General features: G+C 39.2%; 3 protein-coding genes across 3 annotated transcripts; 1 reads left to right on the forward strand and 2 right to left on the reverse strand.

The window, feature by feature from the left end:
* The first annotated feature begins 1,423 nt into the window (after nucleotides 1-1,423).
* LOC149682707 (uncharacterized) lies at nucleotides 1,424-5,835 on the forward strand. Its single transcript, XM_089834363.1, has 4 exons — nucleotides 1,424-2,630; nucleotides 2,746-4,300; nucleotides 5,394-5,528; nucleotides 5,570-5,835. The coding sequence occupies exons 1-4, from the start codon at nucleotides 2,379-2,381 to the stop codon at nucleotides 5,833-5,835; spliced, it is 2,208 nt and encodes a 735-aa protein (XP_089690489.1). The 5' UTR covers nucleotides 1,424-2,378.
* Nucleotides 5,836-6,774: 939 nt separating this feature from the next.
* On the reverse strand, nucleotides 6,775-8,079 carry LOC149682708 (uncharacterized protein F54H12.2-like). Its single transcript, XM_089834364.1, has one exon. The coding sequence runs from the start codon at nucleotides 8,077-8,079 to the stop codon at nucleotides 6,775-6,777; it is 1,305 nt and encodes a 434-aa protein (XP_089690490.1).
* A 1,333-nt stretch (nucleotides 8,080-9,412) lies between these two features.
* LOC149682709 (uncharacterized) lies at nucleotides 9,413-10,483 on the reverse strand. The gene has a single exon (XM_089834365.1). It carries the CDS (start codon nucleotides 10,481-10,483, stop codon nucleotides 9,413-9,415), a length of 1,071 nt encoding a protein of 356 aa, XP_089690491.1.
* Between the last annotated feature and the right edge of the window lie 7,771 nt (nucleotides 10,484-18,254).

The raw sequence follows: 18,254 nt of genomic DNA on the forward strand, positions 1-18,254 counted from the left end.
CCCCTCGCAACTAGAACATGACTGTACCATGGAGGAATGGAAGGACCGAGTGGACATGCATTATTGTAACGCCGTGTCCAAATTAAATTTAGAGTTAATTGTTAACTCCTTTAACAATAAAACATTTTTAAGCCCTACATTCTGTAGGCAGATGCTTACAAGAAATGTTTTAAATGCTAAACAAAATTTATAAAATATGAATAAAAATTGATTGAATTGACTTAATGTGTTTCTAATTGTTGGTAGGCCTATCTTAATCCTTATAACACCCATAAAATATTATAGTTTATTTTTTTTATGAAAAGAAAAAAAAGAACATAAAATCACTCTTATCATAATACTCCATCTGAAATGATAGGGGAATTAAACTCAGCGTAAAATCTCTCTTATCATAATACTTTATCTAAAAGGGTAATGGAATCCCCTATCATCCTTGATGGAATTAAACTGAAAAACTTTATCCCGACCAATTAACTGATAATAGAAGTAAACATGATTTGAAATTATAAAAGATCGATTTTATCACTCCTTCACATATAAACTGAACGAATATTTGAACTTAATTGTATGACAGCAAATAAAAAATATGACAATGATATTTCCCCTACAAATTCCCCCGAGGATATGAACAAATGTTTGAACTTTTTAAAAGTATGGATTGACTGTAAATAATAAAGATGGAAAATACATTTCCTAAACACAAAAATTTCAAAGCAGATACCAAGGATAAAACCCATTTCCAAATCAGGCGGGTAAATTTCCTGGTCGAGCAAGTTCAAATAAAGAAGTAAATCAATTTCAGAAATATGGCGGGTCGACTTTCGAACTAGACTCGCTTATGCGTTTAATTCATTTCTAATGTCAACATGATTAGACTATAAAAAGATCCCTCAAAGATTAGATAGTACTTTATTCTGTTCCTGACTCCAGACCTAGACGCTCCTAAGCTACTATCCAGATAAAAGTATTTTGCAGAGGGTGAGATTTTACTTTCTTTTACAAGTCTTGTGAGATAGTTTAAGTTTAATTTAAATTAAATTGTAAGAATGTTCGAGTGTAACGTTTGCAAGAGTCAGTTTTCAAAGAATAAGGCCCTCATGAGACATAATCGTGAAAAACATGAGGGAATTAAATACTCCTGCGATGACTGCTCTGCAGTTTACACGAGGCGTGCCAACTTAGTACTGCACCAGGCTAAGTTTCACGGTGTTAAAAGACGTAAAATAGAAAACCCCACGGATGTTGCCGGTCCTTCGACCGCCCCTGTTCGAGACCCCCGCCCCGTTTCGGTCGACGACTCTAGAGCGTCGGCGAGTTTTTCACAGCCCACTCTAGCTGACTTGACCAAGCGGGAGACCAAAGCGCTACAAGCTCTCATGGAGCGATACGATGTAACATTGAAGAAACCCCAGCCGAAGCAACCACCACGCCGGACAACCCTCCGCCGTCGGTACTCTCATGCCACATCTGCGATAAGCGGTTCAACGGCCACGACGAGTTGAACGCCCATATGCCGGAACACTATCAAGATCCCGACTCCCTGGACGATCTAACAAACCAGGAGAACCAGGATCTCCACGACTTTAAGGATACGGTGGAAGTAGACAATCCACAACCCATCACCGCCCCACTTGACGCACCTATACCTGATCAACTGGAGGAGTTGGACGTATTACATAATGCGATCTTCTGCGCTAGATTTACACCAGCAGCGGTGGAAACCGATGTAGACCTTTATGTTAACAGAGATAGGGCGGCTATAGAAAAGTATCTTAAAGATAAATTAGCTCAGGAAAAAGGGATAAAATGGTATTTAACTGTTCGGGTACGTTACACGCGGGAATTGGGGAATTCCGAACAGGATGTGGAATGTTTAATTTATCATAGGACCCGAAATCTCTCCATTCTAACCCCTGACGTTATTCCAGGACAAATAGATTTAGGGGTTTTAACTTTAAAACGTTTAATTGAGGAATACGAAGCGCAAGGTAGTGGTTGGGTACTAGATAGAATTATGTTCCTTCAAGTTAATATTATAGCATATATACCATTACGTGGGGGAACTTATTTCGAAACCCCTAAATACCTAGCCTCTAAATTAGCACTTCTATGACAATAAGTGCTTCCTCTGGTCAGTTTTAGCCCATTTACACCCTGTTAACAGGGACAATCACCCTAATCATGTTGAGAAATATCTACCATTTCAAAACGAGTTAGACTTTACAGGGCTTAAATTTCCCGTAGAAGTAAATGCAAGGGTGTTGGAAAAGTTTGAGCAGCTAAATGATTTATCAGTTAATGTCTTTGGCTACGAAAATGAGGTTTTCCCACTCTATATTAGTTCGAACAGGGTCGAAGAAGGCCGACAAATAGATTTGATGTTACTTAACCAGGGGGAAAAGAAGCATTTCTGTTTAATACGTAGTTTGAGCCGTCTTCTGTCTTCGTTAACCAAACATAGGACTAAGGCATTCTACTGCCGTTATTGTCTCCATCGTTTCTCTGGTGATAACGCCGAACGGAATCACAAAGAACATGTTAAAGAGTGCAGCATACATGGACCGCAAAAAATCGAAATGCCAGTAAAAGAACCTACCCTGGAGTTTAAAAACATCGCCTGGCAACAAAAAGTAAGTTCCATTTATTATTATTTTCACCAAATAAGAAACAGATTAAACACGTGTTAGAGCATACGATGTAAAATCCACTGCGTGATATTAATGTTCGCTATTTCTATTCCTCTAGGTTAAATTCGTTATCTATGCCGATTTCGAGTCGATCTTAAGCAAAATACATCGATGCGATCCTGACGTTAACCTCTCCTCTACCACAAAAACTTCGCAGCACATTGCCTGCGGATTCAGTTACGTCATTGTGGGACAGGATGGTTCGGTATCAAAACCAGTGACGTACCGAGGGATGGATGCTGCGGAAAGGTTTTTACAAAACCTTCTTCTTGAGGATTCTATCATCCAGGAAAAAATTAAAGCCACCGTACCCATGAACTTATCCAACTCCGAGATGGCGGAATTTTCTTCCGCTCAATTATGTTATCTTTGCGGTAAGGCATTCACCCCCGAAGACTGCAAAGTTCGAGACCACGACGACGTGGACGGAGCCTACAGGGGGGCGGCTCATAGTTCCTGTAACTTGAAGTTGAAGACGCTGAAATTCGTTCCGGTGTTCATGCACAATCTCTCCCGCTACGACGCTCACTTGATAATGGACAAAATCGGGCTTTTTAAGAGAGAGCAAATTAGGTGTATCCCGACTAATTCCGAGACTTGCATTTCATTTTCCTTGGGCAATCTACGGTTTCTAGACTCAATCAGGTTTATGCCGGCCTCGCTCGAGTTCCTCGTTTCGAACTTGGCCAAGGGAGGTGCGGACAAGTTTAAATGCCTAAACTCTGTCTTCAAACCGGACGAAGTGGAGCATTTACTGAGGAAACAAGTTTACCCGTACGATTATTTCGACTCCAAGGAGAAGTTCAACGAGACTGAATTACCACCCAAGGAGGCCTTTTTCAACTCTCTGACCGATGAAAAGGTTAGTGATGAGGATTATTCTCAGGCTCAAACAGTTTGGGAAAAATTCCGAGTCGCTAACCTCGGCGAGTACCATGATCTATACGTAAAGACAGACGTTTTGATCTTGGCTGACGTATTTGAAAATTTTAGAGCCATGTGCCTAGAATATTATAAATTAGACTGCGCTCATGCCTTTACCGGTCCCGGTTTTGCTTGGCAGAGCGCCTTACGTATGACGGGGGTTAAACTTGAACTTTTAACAGACCCTGATATGCACCTATTTATCGAGAAGGGAATTAGGGGAGGAGTTTCTCTGATAACCCACAGGTTGGCCGAGGCAAATAACAAACATCTTCCTGAAACCTACGACTCTTCGAAACCTAGCTCCTACATCACCTACCTCGACTGTAACAATCTTTATGGAACGGTAATGTGTCACCATCTACCTATGAAGGGTTTCCGATGGTTGCAACCATGTCAGGATTTCACGAGAGAAGTTATTCTTAATCACCCCGACGATGACCCTCAGGGTTTCATTCTAGAAGTAGATCTTGAATATCCAGAAATTTTACACGAAGAACATAATTGCCTCCCGCTCGCCCCTGAAAGGCTTGTTATTACCGCCGGCGAACTATCTCCTTATTCAATAGACCAATTAAACAAACTAAAACTTAAGGTTAAAGACAGTCATCCCAAATTAGTTCCCACGCTTTATAACAGAGAAAAATACGTGCTCCATTACCGGAATCGCAAGTTCTACCTCGCTAAGGGTATGAAATTAGTGAAGGTTCACCGTATCCTCACATTTGAACACGCTTTCAATCCCGCTCCCCTAAATCAAAATTCAAAGAAATCGAGAGAATTTTCAAAAGCAAAAAGAAGTATATTCCGACGTTAAATTTAGAATGGCCTTAAGGAGATGTTAATTATTAGAAGTTACGTGTATTTCTCCACAAATCGAGAAGAATTTAAAAAAAGCACTAACTTGTGGCCCTAAATATTACAATTATAATGTAAGTAAATTTATTGAAGTAAGGATTAAGGGTTATTATTTTTGTTAGGGCAACGAGGGGTTATTCACTCTCATTTTCTGTACTTCTTTTAATGGGCATTTACGGGTATTTCGTTTAAACACTGTTAAAGGATGCTCATCGTGGGGGTACTCACGTTTTTCGTTCGTGTCACACTATTATAATTATAACAGAAGTAAAAAATGAAGTAATCATTTTAAAACAGTTCAGGTAGCGCATCGAGGGCTATTCACTTAAATTTTCTGTACGCCTGTCAAGTACTGTACGATGTAGCTACTATTACGAGCCCAACCCTTGGGTCGCCTTGTTCTTTCCTGCGCCTTTAACATATTTACGTATTTTTTTCCCCTTTCTTCGTTACTTTTGTAAATTATCTCTTTTGTGAGCTGAGCAATTATTTAAAATATTTCAAATTATCACGACCACCCCGAATAAAGCTTCTCAAGGAATCATACAATGCAACCCCAGTGTTTAATGACGGTCAGTAACAACACGATTCAAAATGAAATTTCTTTCTCCGAGGATTACGACTTCTCAAAATACTTTTCCATTGAATTTTTAAGTTTCTTTTCGTCTTTTTCTTTCTTCCTTTATAAATTGCCATAATGTTTTTGGGTAACGGTTTTTCCAACATTACGCTGCCGTTACATCTCACCTGGCTTTTCCATGGTGTCAGTGACGTTATGTTTTGGTAGAGAAAGAGGGGGAATATATTTTTTGGTTTTTCATTTTCTCAATTTTGGAAAACTAGCTGATTACGGGCCCCTCAGATATCCGGGCCCTAGGCAATTGCCTAACTTGCCTAGTGGTTAATCCGGCCCTGATAACACAGTCCGTGCTAAATATGGCGAAGCCGCCAAACTTCTTTTCACGGATACCGATTCCTTGACGTTCCATATCTTCACCGACGACCTTCCTCGGGACTTTGCCGAGAACAAGGAGATGTACGACTTCTCCGACTACCCCAGTGAGTTCTTAAGTGAGGAGAACAAGAAGGTTCTGGGGAAGTTCAAGGACGAGCTAAATGGAGTACAAATAAAGGAGTTCTGCGGGCTCCGTCCGAAGATGTACTCCATCCTGTCGTCGAAGGGGGAGAAGAAAACAGCGAAGGGGGTTTGTCGTCGTGTGGTAAAGAAGAAGATACGTCACGCCGACTACAAGGAATCCCTACTGCAACGCAATCTCACCGCGGAAGAAATGAAGAGGATTGTAAGTCAGAAGCACGAACTGTTCTCGGTTACTCAGAGAAAGCTTGCCCTGAACCCGTGCGATGATAAGCGATACATCATCGACGGTGTGTCAACTTACTCACTAGGACATTTTAAAATTAGGGACCTATAAAAGCGAGTTTTCCTCCGTGGCATAGCCCGGTTTCTCGCTTGAATTATTTTTGAATTGTGTAACTTAAATATCTTAGAACTGTAAATATCTTAGAATTGAATAACTTTTTAAAAAAAAAATATCTTTCGTGTAAATTTGTATATGTATAAACTTGTTATTTTTTTTATAAATTTTTGAAATGTTGTTGAAAATAAAATAAATATATTATGTTAAAGTATTCTTATTCAAATTTTTCCTACTCTTTTAATTTTTCATGTACGAGGAGGGGAGAGGGGCCTGGTCTCCCCGCGAGACGGCGCGCGCGCGTGTGAATTAATCCGCGCGGGGAAATATTTAAATCCCGCGCGCGTGCGCGACGCGTGGTTATCTGTAAAAAAAAATATTCAAGACTCTGTATTTGTTTTAAAAAAACTTTATTGAAAATCTCTTATACATAAATTCCGATATCATTTTATCATTCGTATCTTTATCAGTTTTAAACTTTGAACAAATATCATACAATTTAATACCTCTACATCTGAACAAAGAAAAATAAATACAATATCCACCACAAGTATGGGAGAAATCTCCTTGAAACTGCTTTGAATTAAAAGTAACCGTAAGACTATTACGTTCCACGAAATCATTAAATTCAAACATGTCGGGAGGGTTTCCGAAACTGTCGAAAAACTCTTTATTTTGTCGACTTGAAAAATATATACTAGTCCAATGCATGCCTTCGGTTTTTGACGAGCCAGTATTTACAATATAGAGTGAAGGGAAAAATTTTACTTTCTGGGGTAGCTGGTCTGCGGCATAAACACCTCGAAACAGATCTTTGGTGAATTTATCCTTTTACATAATTTTAGTTATTTGCAGTGTGTCCATTTTTTTTAATTGTAATCGTAAATAACTGTTCTATTTTTATCAATCTCGATCAAATTCTGAAACTCGGAGTAATATAAAACTGTGATAGTCTTGGGCAAGTCCTTGGCGAATTTTAATTCCAATCGCAAGTTACCATTCCTTATCAATTGAAATTGAGAAGTTGAACTACTGAGGTCGGCGCTTAAATCAAAAGCAAATATGCAATTACCATTGGGGAATTCCTCCCGTGAAATGTAGTTTCCCTCGTCCAATAACCATTGAGAGGTTTGAGTAAAAAGATTAGTATAAGATCTCATATATTGACCACCAGAAAAGTTTGGGGTAAGAGGTTTATGAGGGACGCTAGCTCCGTCAAGGTACAAGGCGATATGATTTAAATCGAAATGTTGGAAATTAAACGGGGACTTTTTGTATTCACCCAAATATGCATTTTGGTCTACAAGAGCGAAAAGAACTCTTTTAGGTAGTTGACCCATGAATAAATTATCTCTAACACATATTTTTGTACCACTGTTAATTGAGAATGAGTTACATTCCGTGCGAATAATCGGGTATTTCATGGTTGCCAGTTCCAAACATTTAGCGTGGGCGATTAACACTTCCGATGGTAATTTTACTTTACGAACGTACAGGGATGCTAACTCGTAAACCACTTTCCATTTAACTGCACCGTCTGCATGCACGCAAAATTCGTTTGGACTTTTAACAAACTTGAATTTGCGATCCGTTAAATTTGGGAAGTATCGAGGTTGTTGACAAAGATCCAAGTGTACAGTTCCTACCATATCTATTGTTCCTTTTCTAGCAAAGGCCGCTCGTGTTTTAAACCCTTCGTTATCGTCCAAAACGTCAAATTTTCCGGCCGTGTCTTTGTAAAACATGGAACTAGTAAGAAAACTAGTTTTGGCGGGTCCTCCGAATGTCACCGCCGTTTGAAACATGGCCTTGTAAGGGTAGTTTTGCGGCGATGGTGTGACCGATCTCTCTTGAGCCGAAAGGTGTACTTCGCTGAAAAGACTATGCAGGAAATTATTAACCGGTCCAACTTTATCAGCAGCAGCCGGAATTGTGGTCCCATCGGCCGGGTTGACAATCCTATCTTGAATATGTAGTAAAGTCTTGGACAAGTCCAAATACGCGTCGGAACTACCAGCTACGGTAAACGTGATTGTCGAATTTTCGTTAATGTTCGATATTGGGCTGTATTCGACCCATTCTCCACTCAGAATACTGGTATTGGTAAGGGGTACGTCGAAAAGTTCGACTTCGCTACTGATTGACCCATGCGAACCGGGATGGACATGTGTCATTATATTTTTAGGTAAAAATATCTGGATGTTTAAAGGATGTTGCTTTCCTCTTCCTTGTCACGACTGAACTGACGAGTGATTTAGACCTACGCCTCCTTTTATTACCATTCTCCGTCATTTTTCGGATTTCTTCCGCCGCACTAAGGGCGACGTCTTTAGCCGCGGCTTTTCCATGAGATTTTACAGATGCTTTTACAGGAATCCCGCTAGCTACGTCAGTCACGACCTTCGCACCTGTGTTCAAAAACTTTTTACCGAGGTATGTGGCGCCCCTTTTGAGTAGAGGCATAGCCCTACGAAAGGCCGATGAAATCAGGTTTCCCAGTCCGTAGCCGTGTTGCACCGGCAGTCCCCTGTATACTGCCAAAGAATTACCAATTTGGGAATGAAAGTGTTTATAATAATCAAATTTTCCACCATGTCCGATCTGGTTTAAAAAGTGTTGATCGTAGTCCGATTGGTTAAAGGACATATTTGATTTGACGATGTTCTTCATCTAACACTTCAAGTGTGAATGATATTCGAGTCCGTTTACCTTTTAATTTATAACGGTGACCACATCCTACGTGGTCTAAAATGTAGCGTAACGTGAACTCTCCCTCTAGCGAACTCTATGGGAGTACCGAGCTCACTCATTATGTTAACTTCAATTGACTGGAAAGTATTGCAGGCGAGGGGGAGGTAGTGTGGTCTAGGAAAGTCTTTGTCTACCGTTTCTCCGTCATTACCCTGCACGCTAACGATTCTGAGTAGAGGTATGTATACATCCCCCACGGGTCTACTCTCGACCACGTCGATATAAGAAAAAAGAGTGAATGAACTCCTGCGTCGAGGTCAAAGGGGTACTTAGCTATGGTAGACTGGGAAAAAGTCGTGGATTCTGTGGAATCTCTCGAAAATCCAAGAATAACAGCTAACTCCCCCGGTATAGTTAACAAATAATCCTCTTTGAGAGAAATTTGTACTCTTCGTATGCGTTTTATGTAACTAAAGGAATACTTGAGCTGGGCGGGAATTGAAGGTTCACGCGAAATAACGCCTGACACGTCATCCTCGATGTAGTTAAGTTGCTCGATAAGGTCCTGGATATTACCATAATATCCAGCGGGTAACTCTATAATTGTAGAATATACTACTTTACCATTACTCACGAGACGAAGAGAGCATGTCTTACTCAAATTATCCCAAGTGTGCGGGTAGCTAATTTCTGCTAAGCCTACTTCGTAAAATCCTTCCAATTTTACGGGTTCAGGGAGGTATGTCCTGAATTTACTTCTCGTATTGTTGGGAAAGTACCTCATCGACGAGTCGGAAGGTAAAGTGATGTAAAAGCTCATACTATATCTATTTCCCGAACCCAACTGTCAAAAGACGGAGAGTATCCTTTCCAACGTACTAGCTTCTCTAACGTCCCGTCGGGTCTGCGACGTTTCCTCAAGATCTTTTCTATTTTAAACACGCTAGAATTTAGGTCTTTACCCACTTTCTGTAATTGTTCCTTGTAAAAAATACCGGTAATTAGTTCCGAATTCAAATCCTGGATCTTATACACCGGTGGACTGCGGGGTAATCTCTCCACCACTTTGAAAAGTTCTTCCGACCACGTGGGCAAGTAACCCTTTTCGAAAATATTCTTATGTTTACTTATCCGAACTACGTCACCAATATCGTAAGGATACTTTAATGGTGGAGAGAAGTCTATATCGCCGTAAAGGTTTTCCCATACCCGTCTGGATGTTTCGGGCGTGACCTCAACAGGTTTACACTTTATGGATCGATGATAATTGTTATTATAACCTTGAACCATCTCTTTAAGATCGTCAATGTACTTATAGGTATTGTTTTCCGTGAAATACCGGTACATGCGACTTTTTAGAGTTCTGTTGAACCTTTCAACTATCGTAGCTTTCTGTTCGGAATCTGGGGCAAAAAACTCAATCCCCCTTCTTTTCAACTCTCTCTGAACATCCCTGCATATGAACTCATTTCCGTGGTCACTTTGCACTCGCTTTGGCGATCGACCAGAATCTAGAATAGCCTTAAAAGCCCTAAGGATGGTTGGTCCTTTCTTGTCCTTGGTTGCTACCACAAAGGCGTATTTACTGAAAACGTCAATGCAGCATAGAAGGTATCTGAACCCTTTATTGTGACGAGTTAGGCTTTTCAAATCAGCTAAGTCAATCTGCCACTGCTCATCAATCCCATAAACTATTGTCCTATTTCTCTTAAAGTTTTTTCTAGCATTCCTGCGTAATGTATACGTATCTTGAGTTTTTAAAAATGTCTCTACGTCTTTTACCGTAACCTTTAACCCATCTTCTTTAGCCGCTCGGTATAGCCCGAGAACACTCCCGTAGGAACCCGGGTCAGAAACCTTGGAATAAATCTCTTTTAGTCTATCCATTAAGGGTGCGGTTTGTTACACTACTATAATGCCAGAAGAGAAAGTCGCTAACTTCTATAATTAGGAATATAGCAATTACTAAAACTACAGTTAAAATTTTAGGTGATTTAAAAAATGTGTCTACTAGGTGGCTAACGCCACAAAAGTACCCACCTGGTTATCACAACCTTCCATATCGGGTTACTTAAAATGAATGAAACGTGGAATGTAAATGAAACGTATTTTATTAAAAAAACAAATGCTACAAGCTTATCCAATTTCTGAAACCTTCACCAGTCTGGAATGGGAAATAATAATCTTCTTTCTCCACTTTCTCTTTCTCCGCTTCACTTTTTTCAAGTGGGGGTAGGTCTGTTTTTCTAATTTTAATTAATGTTCGCGGTACATTACCCTCATATAAAAGTTTGTAAAACTGTGAGGCGCCAATGACGAGCGACCGTTTTTTAGAACTCGCCGCAGTATAAGCCAATAAATCAATTATATTGGAACCGACGATTTTACGATTCTCCTATATTAATTCCCCGGCGTGTGTCCATCTTATTTTTGATATATGGTCTATCCATTTATACAAGTTCAAACAATCGACTGCGCTATAGGAGGGAACCGAAGAGACGATTTCAGAACTCCAATTCTGGTTTTTCGCAGGTTTCACTTTCTTCTTTTTCGCCGTTTTACTAATTTCCCTCGAAAGTACGTGGTTATATCTTAATAATTTGTCAGTATCGTTTAATTTAGCATCGTTAATGATAGATTTCAACTTATCATCCTTCTCTAACTCCATCGAAGTGTCGGCTTTGAAACCGCTATTTGAATTTAACCTATTATACGTGTCTTCAGAAATTAATAACATTTTTCGCGCCATTCTATTTTATTGCGCGACTTATAGCCGTACCTGCCACTGAGCTGGTGATAGATAGTAAGGGTCCAAGGAGTAAAGGGATGAAGCCCCCTTTTAGAATTAGTATTTTCTTCTGTTTTGAATTAGGGATTTTCGACGTAACTCGTCTTATGGCGTGTCGATGTTTCTTCAACCGCCGCTTCTCGTTTTCTGAAAGAGGGACATTACCCTGTAGGATATTTATACAACACTCGGCAATAGATTTTATAGCTTCTTTATTAGCATATTTTATTGCGGCATTTCTCTGACACCCATTACATTTTGATATATAATTTAAAAAATTTAAATGTTCGCGTACTCTCTCCGATGGAGCCATGTGCCTAGCCTCGCGGCTTTCACCAGGGTGCAGTTGTTGTCGTTCCGGTGGTACGTGCAGGCTTTGGGGGTCTCGCAGTCCTCGATGGTGGTCAGTTTCGGGCACCCGTACTCCTCGGCGTTGGTAACGTCCACTCCCAAGACCCTGGATAGAACCAAAGCTTTCTCCGCCCCCTTCGAAACGAAGGATGATGCTTTCTGGCGAATGTACTCGCCTACTTCCTGCAGCGTTTCGTAGGGATAATCTCCCTCCTCGAAACCTAGGTCGCAAATGTTGCGAGACAGCCAGCGAACCTGTCTTTTATCCTTAATAGATAGTTCCGAGAATGGGCATGGTGATTGGAAAATCCAGACGTCATAGGCTGCATCCTCCTTCAAGTACATTGAGAGCTCCTTAACGATCCATTCCCCTTGACCCTGAAAAAGTTCGCTTCCAGGATGGCCGTCATTTCGGTATGAATACCGCTGCTTGTTGCCCTGGAATTATACCTGTTCTTAATCTATGATTATCCGGGGTGTTGGCCTTAAGGTCTACAAAGAGATAACCGTATGGTTCAGATGTCGCCTGTCTAAACGCGTCCACTACGTATTTGCTATTACCCGGTGAAATTTGTCTCGAAATATTAACAATGGCGGATTGATCACGCGGTGTTTTAAATATGACCAAGTAATGGGCGTTAAGGTTCAGGGTACGTATTTCCTTTCCAGGGTAATATAGATTCTGCATTAAAATTAAAACAGAAGTGTTTCTATGGTGGGATCCTCTAATGAAAAGATTTGTTACATCCTTGTTATTCGCTATTTCACATAAAAGATCATCTAGTATAACGAAATTCCTCACACTAGCATCTAAGGTGCTAACATCCAATAATCCCTCATGGAATTCCAAATTCGGGGTATGGGATAGTATGGTACTAAAAAGATTAGACTGATATTCCGTGTAACACCAAATTATTCTTTCTGGGGTAGGTGAAATGCATATATCCCTATGCTTAATTAAATCTCCTACAAAAACACTTTTCCCACATCCCGTGACCCCGGCTACGAGCCCGGTAAATGGGTGTTTCATACTTAAATCCATATCGATAAATGAGTAAAAAATTAACCGGACACTGATAATATTTCCTAGGAGGGAAACTGGCAAGGCTTAACTGAGATGTTTAAAAAGATAATTAGTACTTACAATTTGACCGAGTCCATTTCTGTATGATGGGCTGTGTATATCCTGTACAATTCAACGTCTTGGAGAAAGGCTTGGAGAGTTGTACCTTATCTTTAAACCTACCCTGTCTTTTATACCATCCTATCACGCGTCGTATCATGTATATTTCAGTCACAACGCCAAAAGTTAACATGACGCCTGATTTTCTAATTTCCCCAGCCACGTCATGGAATTATCCCTGAAAATTTCCACGCCATTTACAAAGTCAACATGGTTTTTCCCCACCGAAAATATATATATCAAAGATAAAGATCTTCATTTATCCTGGGCTAATGTGGTTCTTAAGTAGTTTTTCACTCCTTTTAAAGCTGAAAAGTATCTTTCGCCACTTGCATTGCAAACACAAGAAAATTCTCAAGTTTAGAAAAGTTGAAATGATATTATTGGTTTGAATGAAGGAATGAAAGAATTCTGGGTTTTTGCTTTCTTCATTCTTCACGAAATGCTTGAAATGTAGCCATTCGTTTTCAAGCTCTTCAAAATTTAAATCATTGCAATACGGTTCTGCCAATTCTTGGAAAGCTCCAGAGAAAGATTCATCGGGGGCATTAATGTTAAAAATAGGTTTGAACTTTTTATCGGTGTCCCTGTTAACTTCAGATTGTTTTTTAGTATTTGTCAATAGATTGTCACATAAGACGTAAAACTCTTATGTTTTGAAAGCGTCCCGTCCACTCAGTGTGTTATCATCGTTTTTAGCCACATCGATTGATGTACATCTACGATGAGGCTCTTAGTTTTGCCTGCCCTGTTGTTCTCGTACTCGTACTAGTACTAGTACCAATAGACGTGAAAGAGTAGCGCGTTTGGTAGTATAGAATTTTTCGTTCGTCATTTAAGGGAGAGTGAAAGGGAGAGAATTGTGGTGAGGCGATTTTTACGTTCGTGTAATTTAAGAGGATGGGGATTAAAATAGTAACTTTAAGCACTGCAATTAATTGTATCAGTAAGATTAAGCATTTTGAATTGTGTTTTACGATTGCTCGACATATTTAAAGCGAGATAGAGGATTATGGTGTTACCTTAATTAAAATGGAAGGTTTAATACTGCCTTTAAAATTCCTGTCACCCGTCGACAATAAGGGTTTCACGCTTTCAATCCCGCTCCCCTGCTTCAAAATCCAAAGAAATAGAGCGGAATTTTGAAAAAGCAAAAGAAAGTATATTCCGATGTTATATTTAGTATGGTCTTGAGGAGATCTTTATTATTAGAAGTTACGTGTATTTCTCCACTAATCGAGAAGAATTTTAAAATAAAGTACTAGCTTGTGGCCCTGCATACTACAATTATAACGCAAGTAAATTTATTGAAGTAAGGATTAAGGGTTATTATTTTTGTTAGGGCATCGATGGGTTATTCACTCTCATTTTCTGTACCACTGTTAAAGGATGGTCATAGTGGGGATACTCACGTTTTCCGTTCGTGTCACACTATTATAATTATAACAGAAGTAAAAAATGAAGTAATTATTTTAAAACAGTTAAGGTAACGCATCAAGGGCTATTCACTCAAATTTTCGGTACGCCTGTCAAGTACGGTCATAAGCATATCAAACCACCCGTAAGCGTGAATCGGAGGGAATTTAGCCACAGGCATTGTCTAGGTAAAACTCGCGACACGGGTCTTCCTGGTGGCACAAAGGGGAAACATTTTTCAAATCGCGCAAGGGATGCTACCGGAAGCTTGGACATAAATACAAGAATTAGTATATATCTTATTCTTACCTATTATGAGCCCTACCTACATTAATACTTGTAATCATAACGAACATTTTAAACCGTGGATTTTGATGTTCGCCTCTTCGCTAATGATCGGGGAGGGGGAGGCGTGCAAAATTAATGTTTATTTTAATTTTATTTATTCATCTATTTATTCGGGTGGAAGATTACACTGAATTTTTTTAACTGTTAAAGTGGCGAATACAAAACTTGCGGTAACCCACTCTTTTATGTTTGGTTATTATAATATTAATCTGAAACCATATGTATTGTGTAAACTTATCTCTATTAGTTTTTCTATTTTGAACAAATATTCGAGATAATTTGCGCTTAATAAACTTAAAATAACAACTGAAATAATTGGCGGCGGTAATCGTACTATAGAAGCAGACGACTGCTTAGATTGCCAAGTTAAAAGGTAGTAGGAGGATTCGGGGAAGGAGCGAGATGCTTCGATTCCCCTCGAGGTGGCGTAGGACCTCAAATCTTTTACTGGCGCTACTGTACAATGGTGATTACCCGTGGAAATATTGTGAATTCATGCTTACAGGTGGTATGATATGCTTATGGTACGGTAAGATGTGGCTACTATTACGAGCCCAACCCTTGGGTCGCCTTGTTTTTTCCTGCGCCTTCATCAAAGAACCGTTCACGTATTTTTTCCCTTTCTTCGTTACTTTAGTAAATTATCTATTTTGTGAGCTGAGCAATTATTTAAAATATTTCAAATTATGACTAACACTCTGAATAAAGCTTATCAAGGAATCATACAATGCAAATCCAGTGTTTAATGACGGTCAGTAACAACACGATTTCAAAATGATATTTCTTTCTCCGAGGATTGCGACTTCTGAATTTTTAAGTTTCTTTTAGTCTTTTTCTTTCTTTCTTTATCAATTGCAATAATGTTTTTGGGTAACGGGTTTTTCAACATTAGGCTGCCGTTACATCTCACCTGGCTTTTCCATGGTGTCAGTGACGTTATGTTTTGGTAGAGAAAGAGGGGGAAATTAATTTTTGGGTTTTTCATTTTCTCAATTTTTGAAAACTAGCTGATTACGGGCCCCTCAGACATCCGGGCCCTAGGCAATTGCCTAACTTGCCTAGTGGTTAATCCGGCCCTGGGTAGGGCTTATGCAATTTACTTCATTTCTATTGTGTCAAGTTTCAAGACAACATGACTCGAGGCTAATTTTAAGCGGTTGTTGCATATTGCTATAAGCGTGCAATCAATGAATAATTTTAGTACCGAAACCATAGAGATACAAGAGGAACAGTTGAGAGTCAGCTTTGTGACGGTTTTAAGGCATTCACCCCTTCCCATGTATGATGGGGTGAAAGACTGGTGGCGCCCCTACATGCGGCGAAGGTAAACTAAAAATACTTCTTCAAATATCCAGAAATTGCAACTTGGATTTCCGGCGCTTTAGTTTTTCATTTAATAACTCCTTCGCTCGTTGATAGGGAGGTGCCACCAGTCATTCACCCTATCACACATGCGAAGAAGGAGAAGCGAAAAATCCCTCACAAAACATTCAAGGACCGCTTTCCCCAATAGTTTGTCTACGCCTTAATTGTGTTATAATGTCTATGACCGAAACGCATCTATTATCCCACAAATATTAGGTTTGCAACAAAAATATCAACAAAATTGTTCCAGTTCATAGGACAGAAGTTGGTTATTTACGTTTTTCATTAATCTACATCCCAAAATCAAGCTAGAATATTTTTATTCATAATTTGAATGATATTTGATATTTAAAATAAAAAAAATAATCGTAAAGTATATAGGCCAGTGTCACCTTACAATAAATTTAGCTAGCCCAGGCAAAACGTTATATGGCCGGGCCCATCTTGTTCGTTAAACTTTCGAATTTCTAATGTCAAAAATGATTTGTTGTTCTGACTTTGTTCTGACTTAAAGGTAAAAGCCAACGTGGTCGTACTGACACAAAATCAAAGTGCGGACCTGACAACTGAATTATGTCAAACAAAGCATTTGCATTTTTACGAAAACAAATTTGAAAACTTCGTAACATCATAAGTTTATAAGTTATGTTCTACTGACAACTGAATTATGTCAAACAAAGCATTTGCATTTTTATGAAAATTTTTTTTAAAAACTTCGAAACATCATAAGTTTATAAGTTATGTTCCATAAGTATGACTATACGTAATGCTACTTACAGCTCGAGCTAGTTCGAGAAGGAGAACGACGGAAGCGAGAATTGAAGTCCTACACTAGGTGGTTAATTTTACAGGGCTTTCATCTTCCTATTTAGTCTGCATACTAAGCCTTTGACAGCAGCGCCTCGCCAGGCCTCCCCCGCTTTACCAATCGAATATATGACCTACCTCACTCACTTCATGACAAGATCTCAGTAACTTATGGAACATATCTTATCAACTTGCCAACTCTTTTACTCCTTCTGCCAAAATTTTAATTGAATTTTAAATTAAATCGCATTGAAGAGGAAGACATATGATTGTCAAGCAACGAAAATTCAAGTCGTCAGTGTCCATTGAAATAAATCTGTCCAAATTTATTACTACTGCTTTGTTACTATAAAACGGCCGAGATGGCACCCATACCGAGCATAAACGTTTCGATATTCAACTTCTAAACTCAACTTCAGTTACTTCAAGACGACTTGGAAAAAATGGGAGTGAAAACTTTGATCATCACTTTGCTGTTGCTTAACGCGCTGTTCATTGCACCCATTTTTGCGGATGGGAACTATTACGATCGTAAGTCATGTAACTTAAAATATAACTTGCTCCTATTTATTATAGTTTAGTTTCTGTAGAAGTTTATAACACTTCCCTTGGAGAGAAGTGTACCACCACAAAGCGTGATGGGTAATTGTAACATGATTCTTCCCCAACATCCTTAAACATTTTAGTACTAAACCGAATCATGCACATACGAGATAAATAGTTCCCTCATCATTAATATATCTATTAGCGCTTAACTATACTTCTTTTCGGGAGAAGTGTACGTTCCACAAAGGGGGTAATTCGTAAATGTACCATGATTCCTCCCAACATCCCATAACATTTATTATAGCAAGGTTTCTAAACCGAATCATGTACATACACCATCTTAAGGCTCTTTCAGACGATCCAACTTTTTGACTCAGCTTGTTGAATCAACTAGTTGGATCGTGTGAATAGACGCTGGATGAGTTGAGTCACCAAAAAATTTGGCTAGGAAAAATTGGATCAGTGATCCAATATTTGCTGACTCAACTTTTTAATTTCATTTCTTCAGCCAACAAAAAAGCCTTTTTCGCGGGTTATTTCTTTAAAAATAAGGTTACCGGTAAATTACCGATTAAAATTTTGAAATTACAAAAATTACCGTAATTTTTGGTATTTTATGTTTTAACAGGCTTATTACCGCGGTAATTTTGTATTTTACCGGTAAATTACCATTCTAAAATTACGGTATGATATAAATCGGTAATTTACGCTGTATTTGGTAAATTACCGGTAATTTACGGACGGTAAATTACCGACTCACATCTCTATAGGTGGCGCTTAAAAAGTTCCATTTTGCGGTAAACGTTTAGTCGTGTAAAAGGAAGGATTTACTTCACTTTCCCCTTCAAAAGTTG

This window comes from Phalangium opilio, unplaced genomic scaffold, assembly GCF_054372755.1.
Source record: "Phalangium opilio isolate 3A_F unplaced genomic scaffold, DU_Popi_V2 ptg000038l_1, whole genome shotgun sequence".
Lineage (NCBI taxonomy): Eukaryota > Metazoa > Arthropoda > Arachnida > Opiliones > Phalangiidae > Phalangium > Phalangium opilio.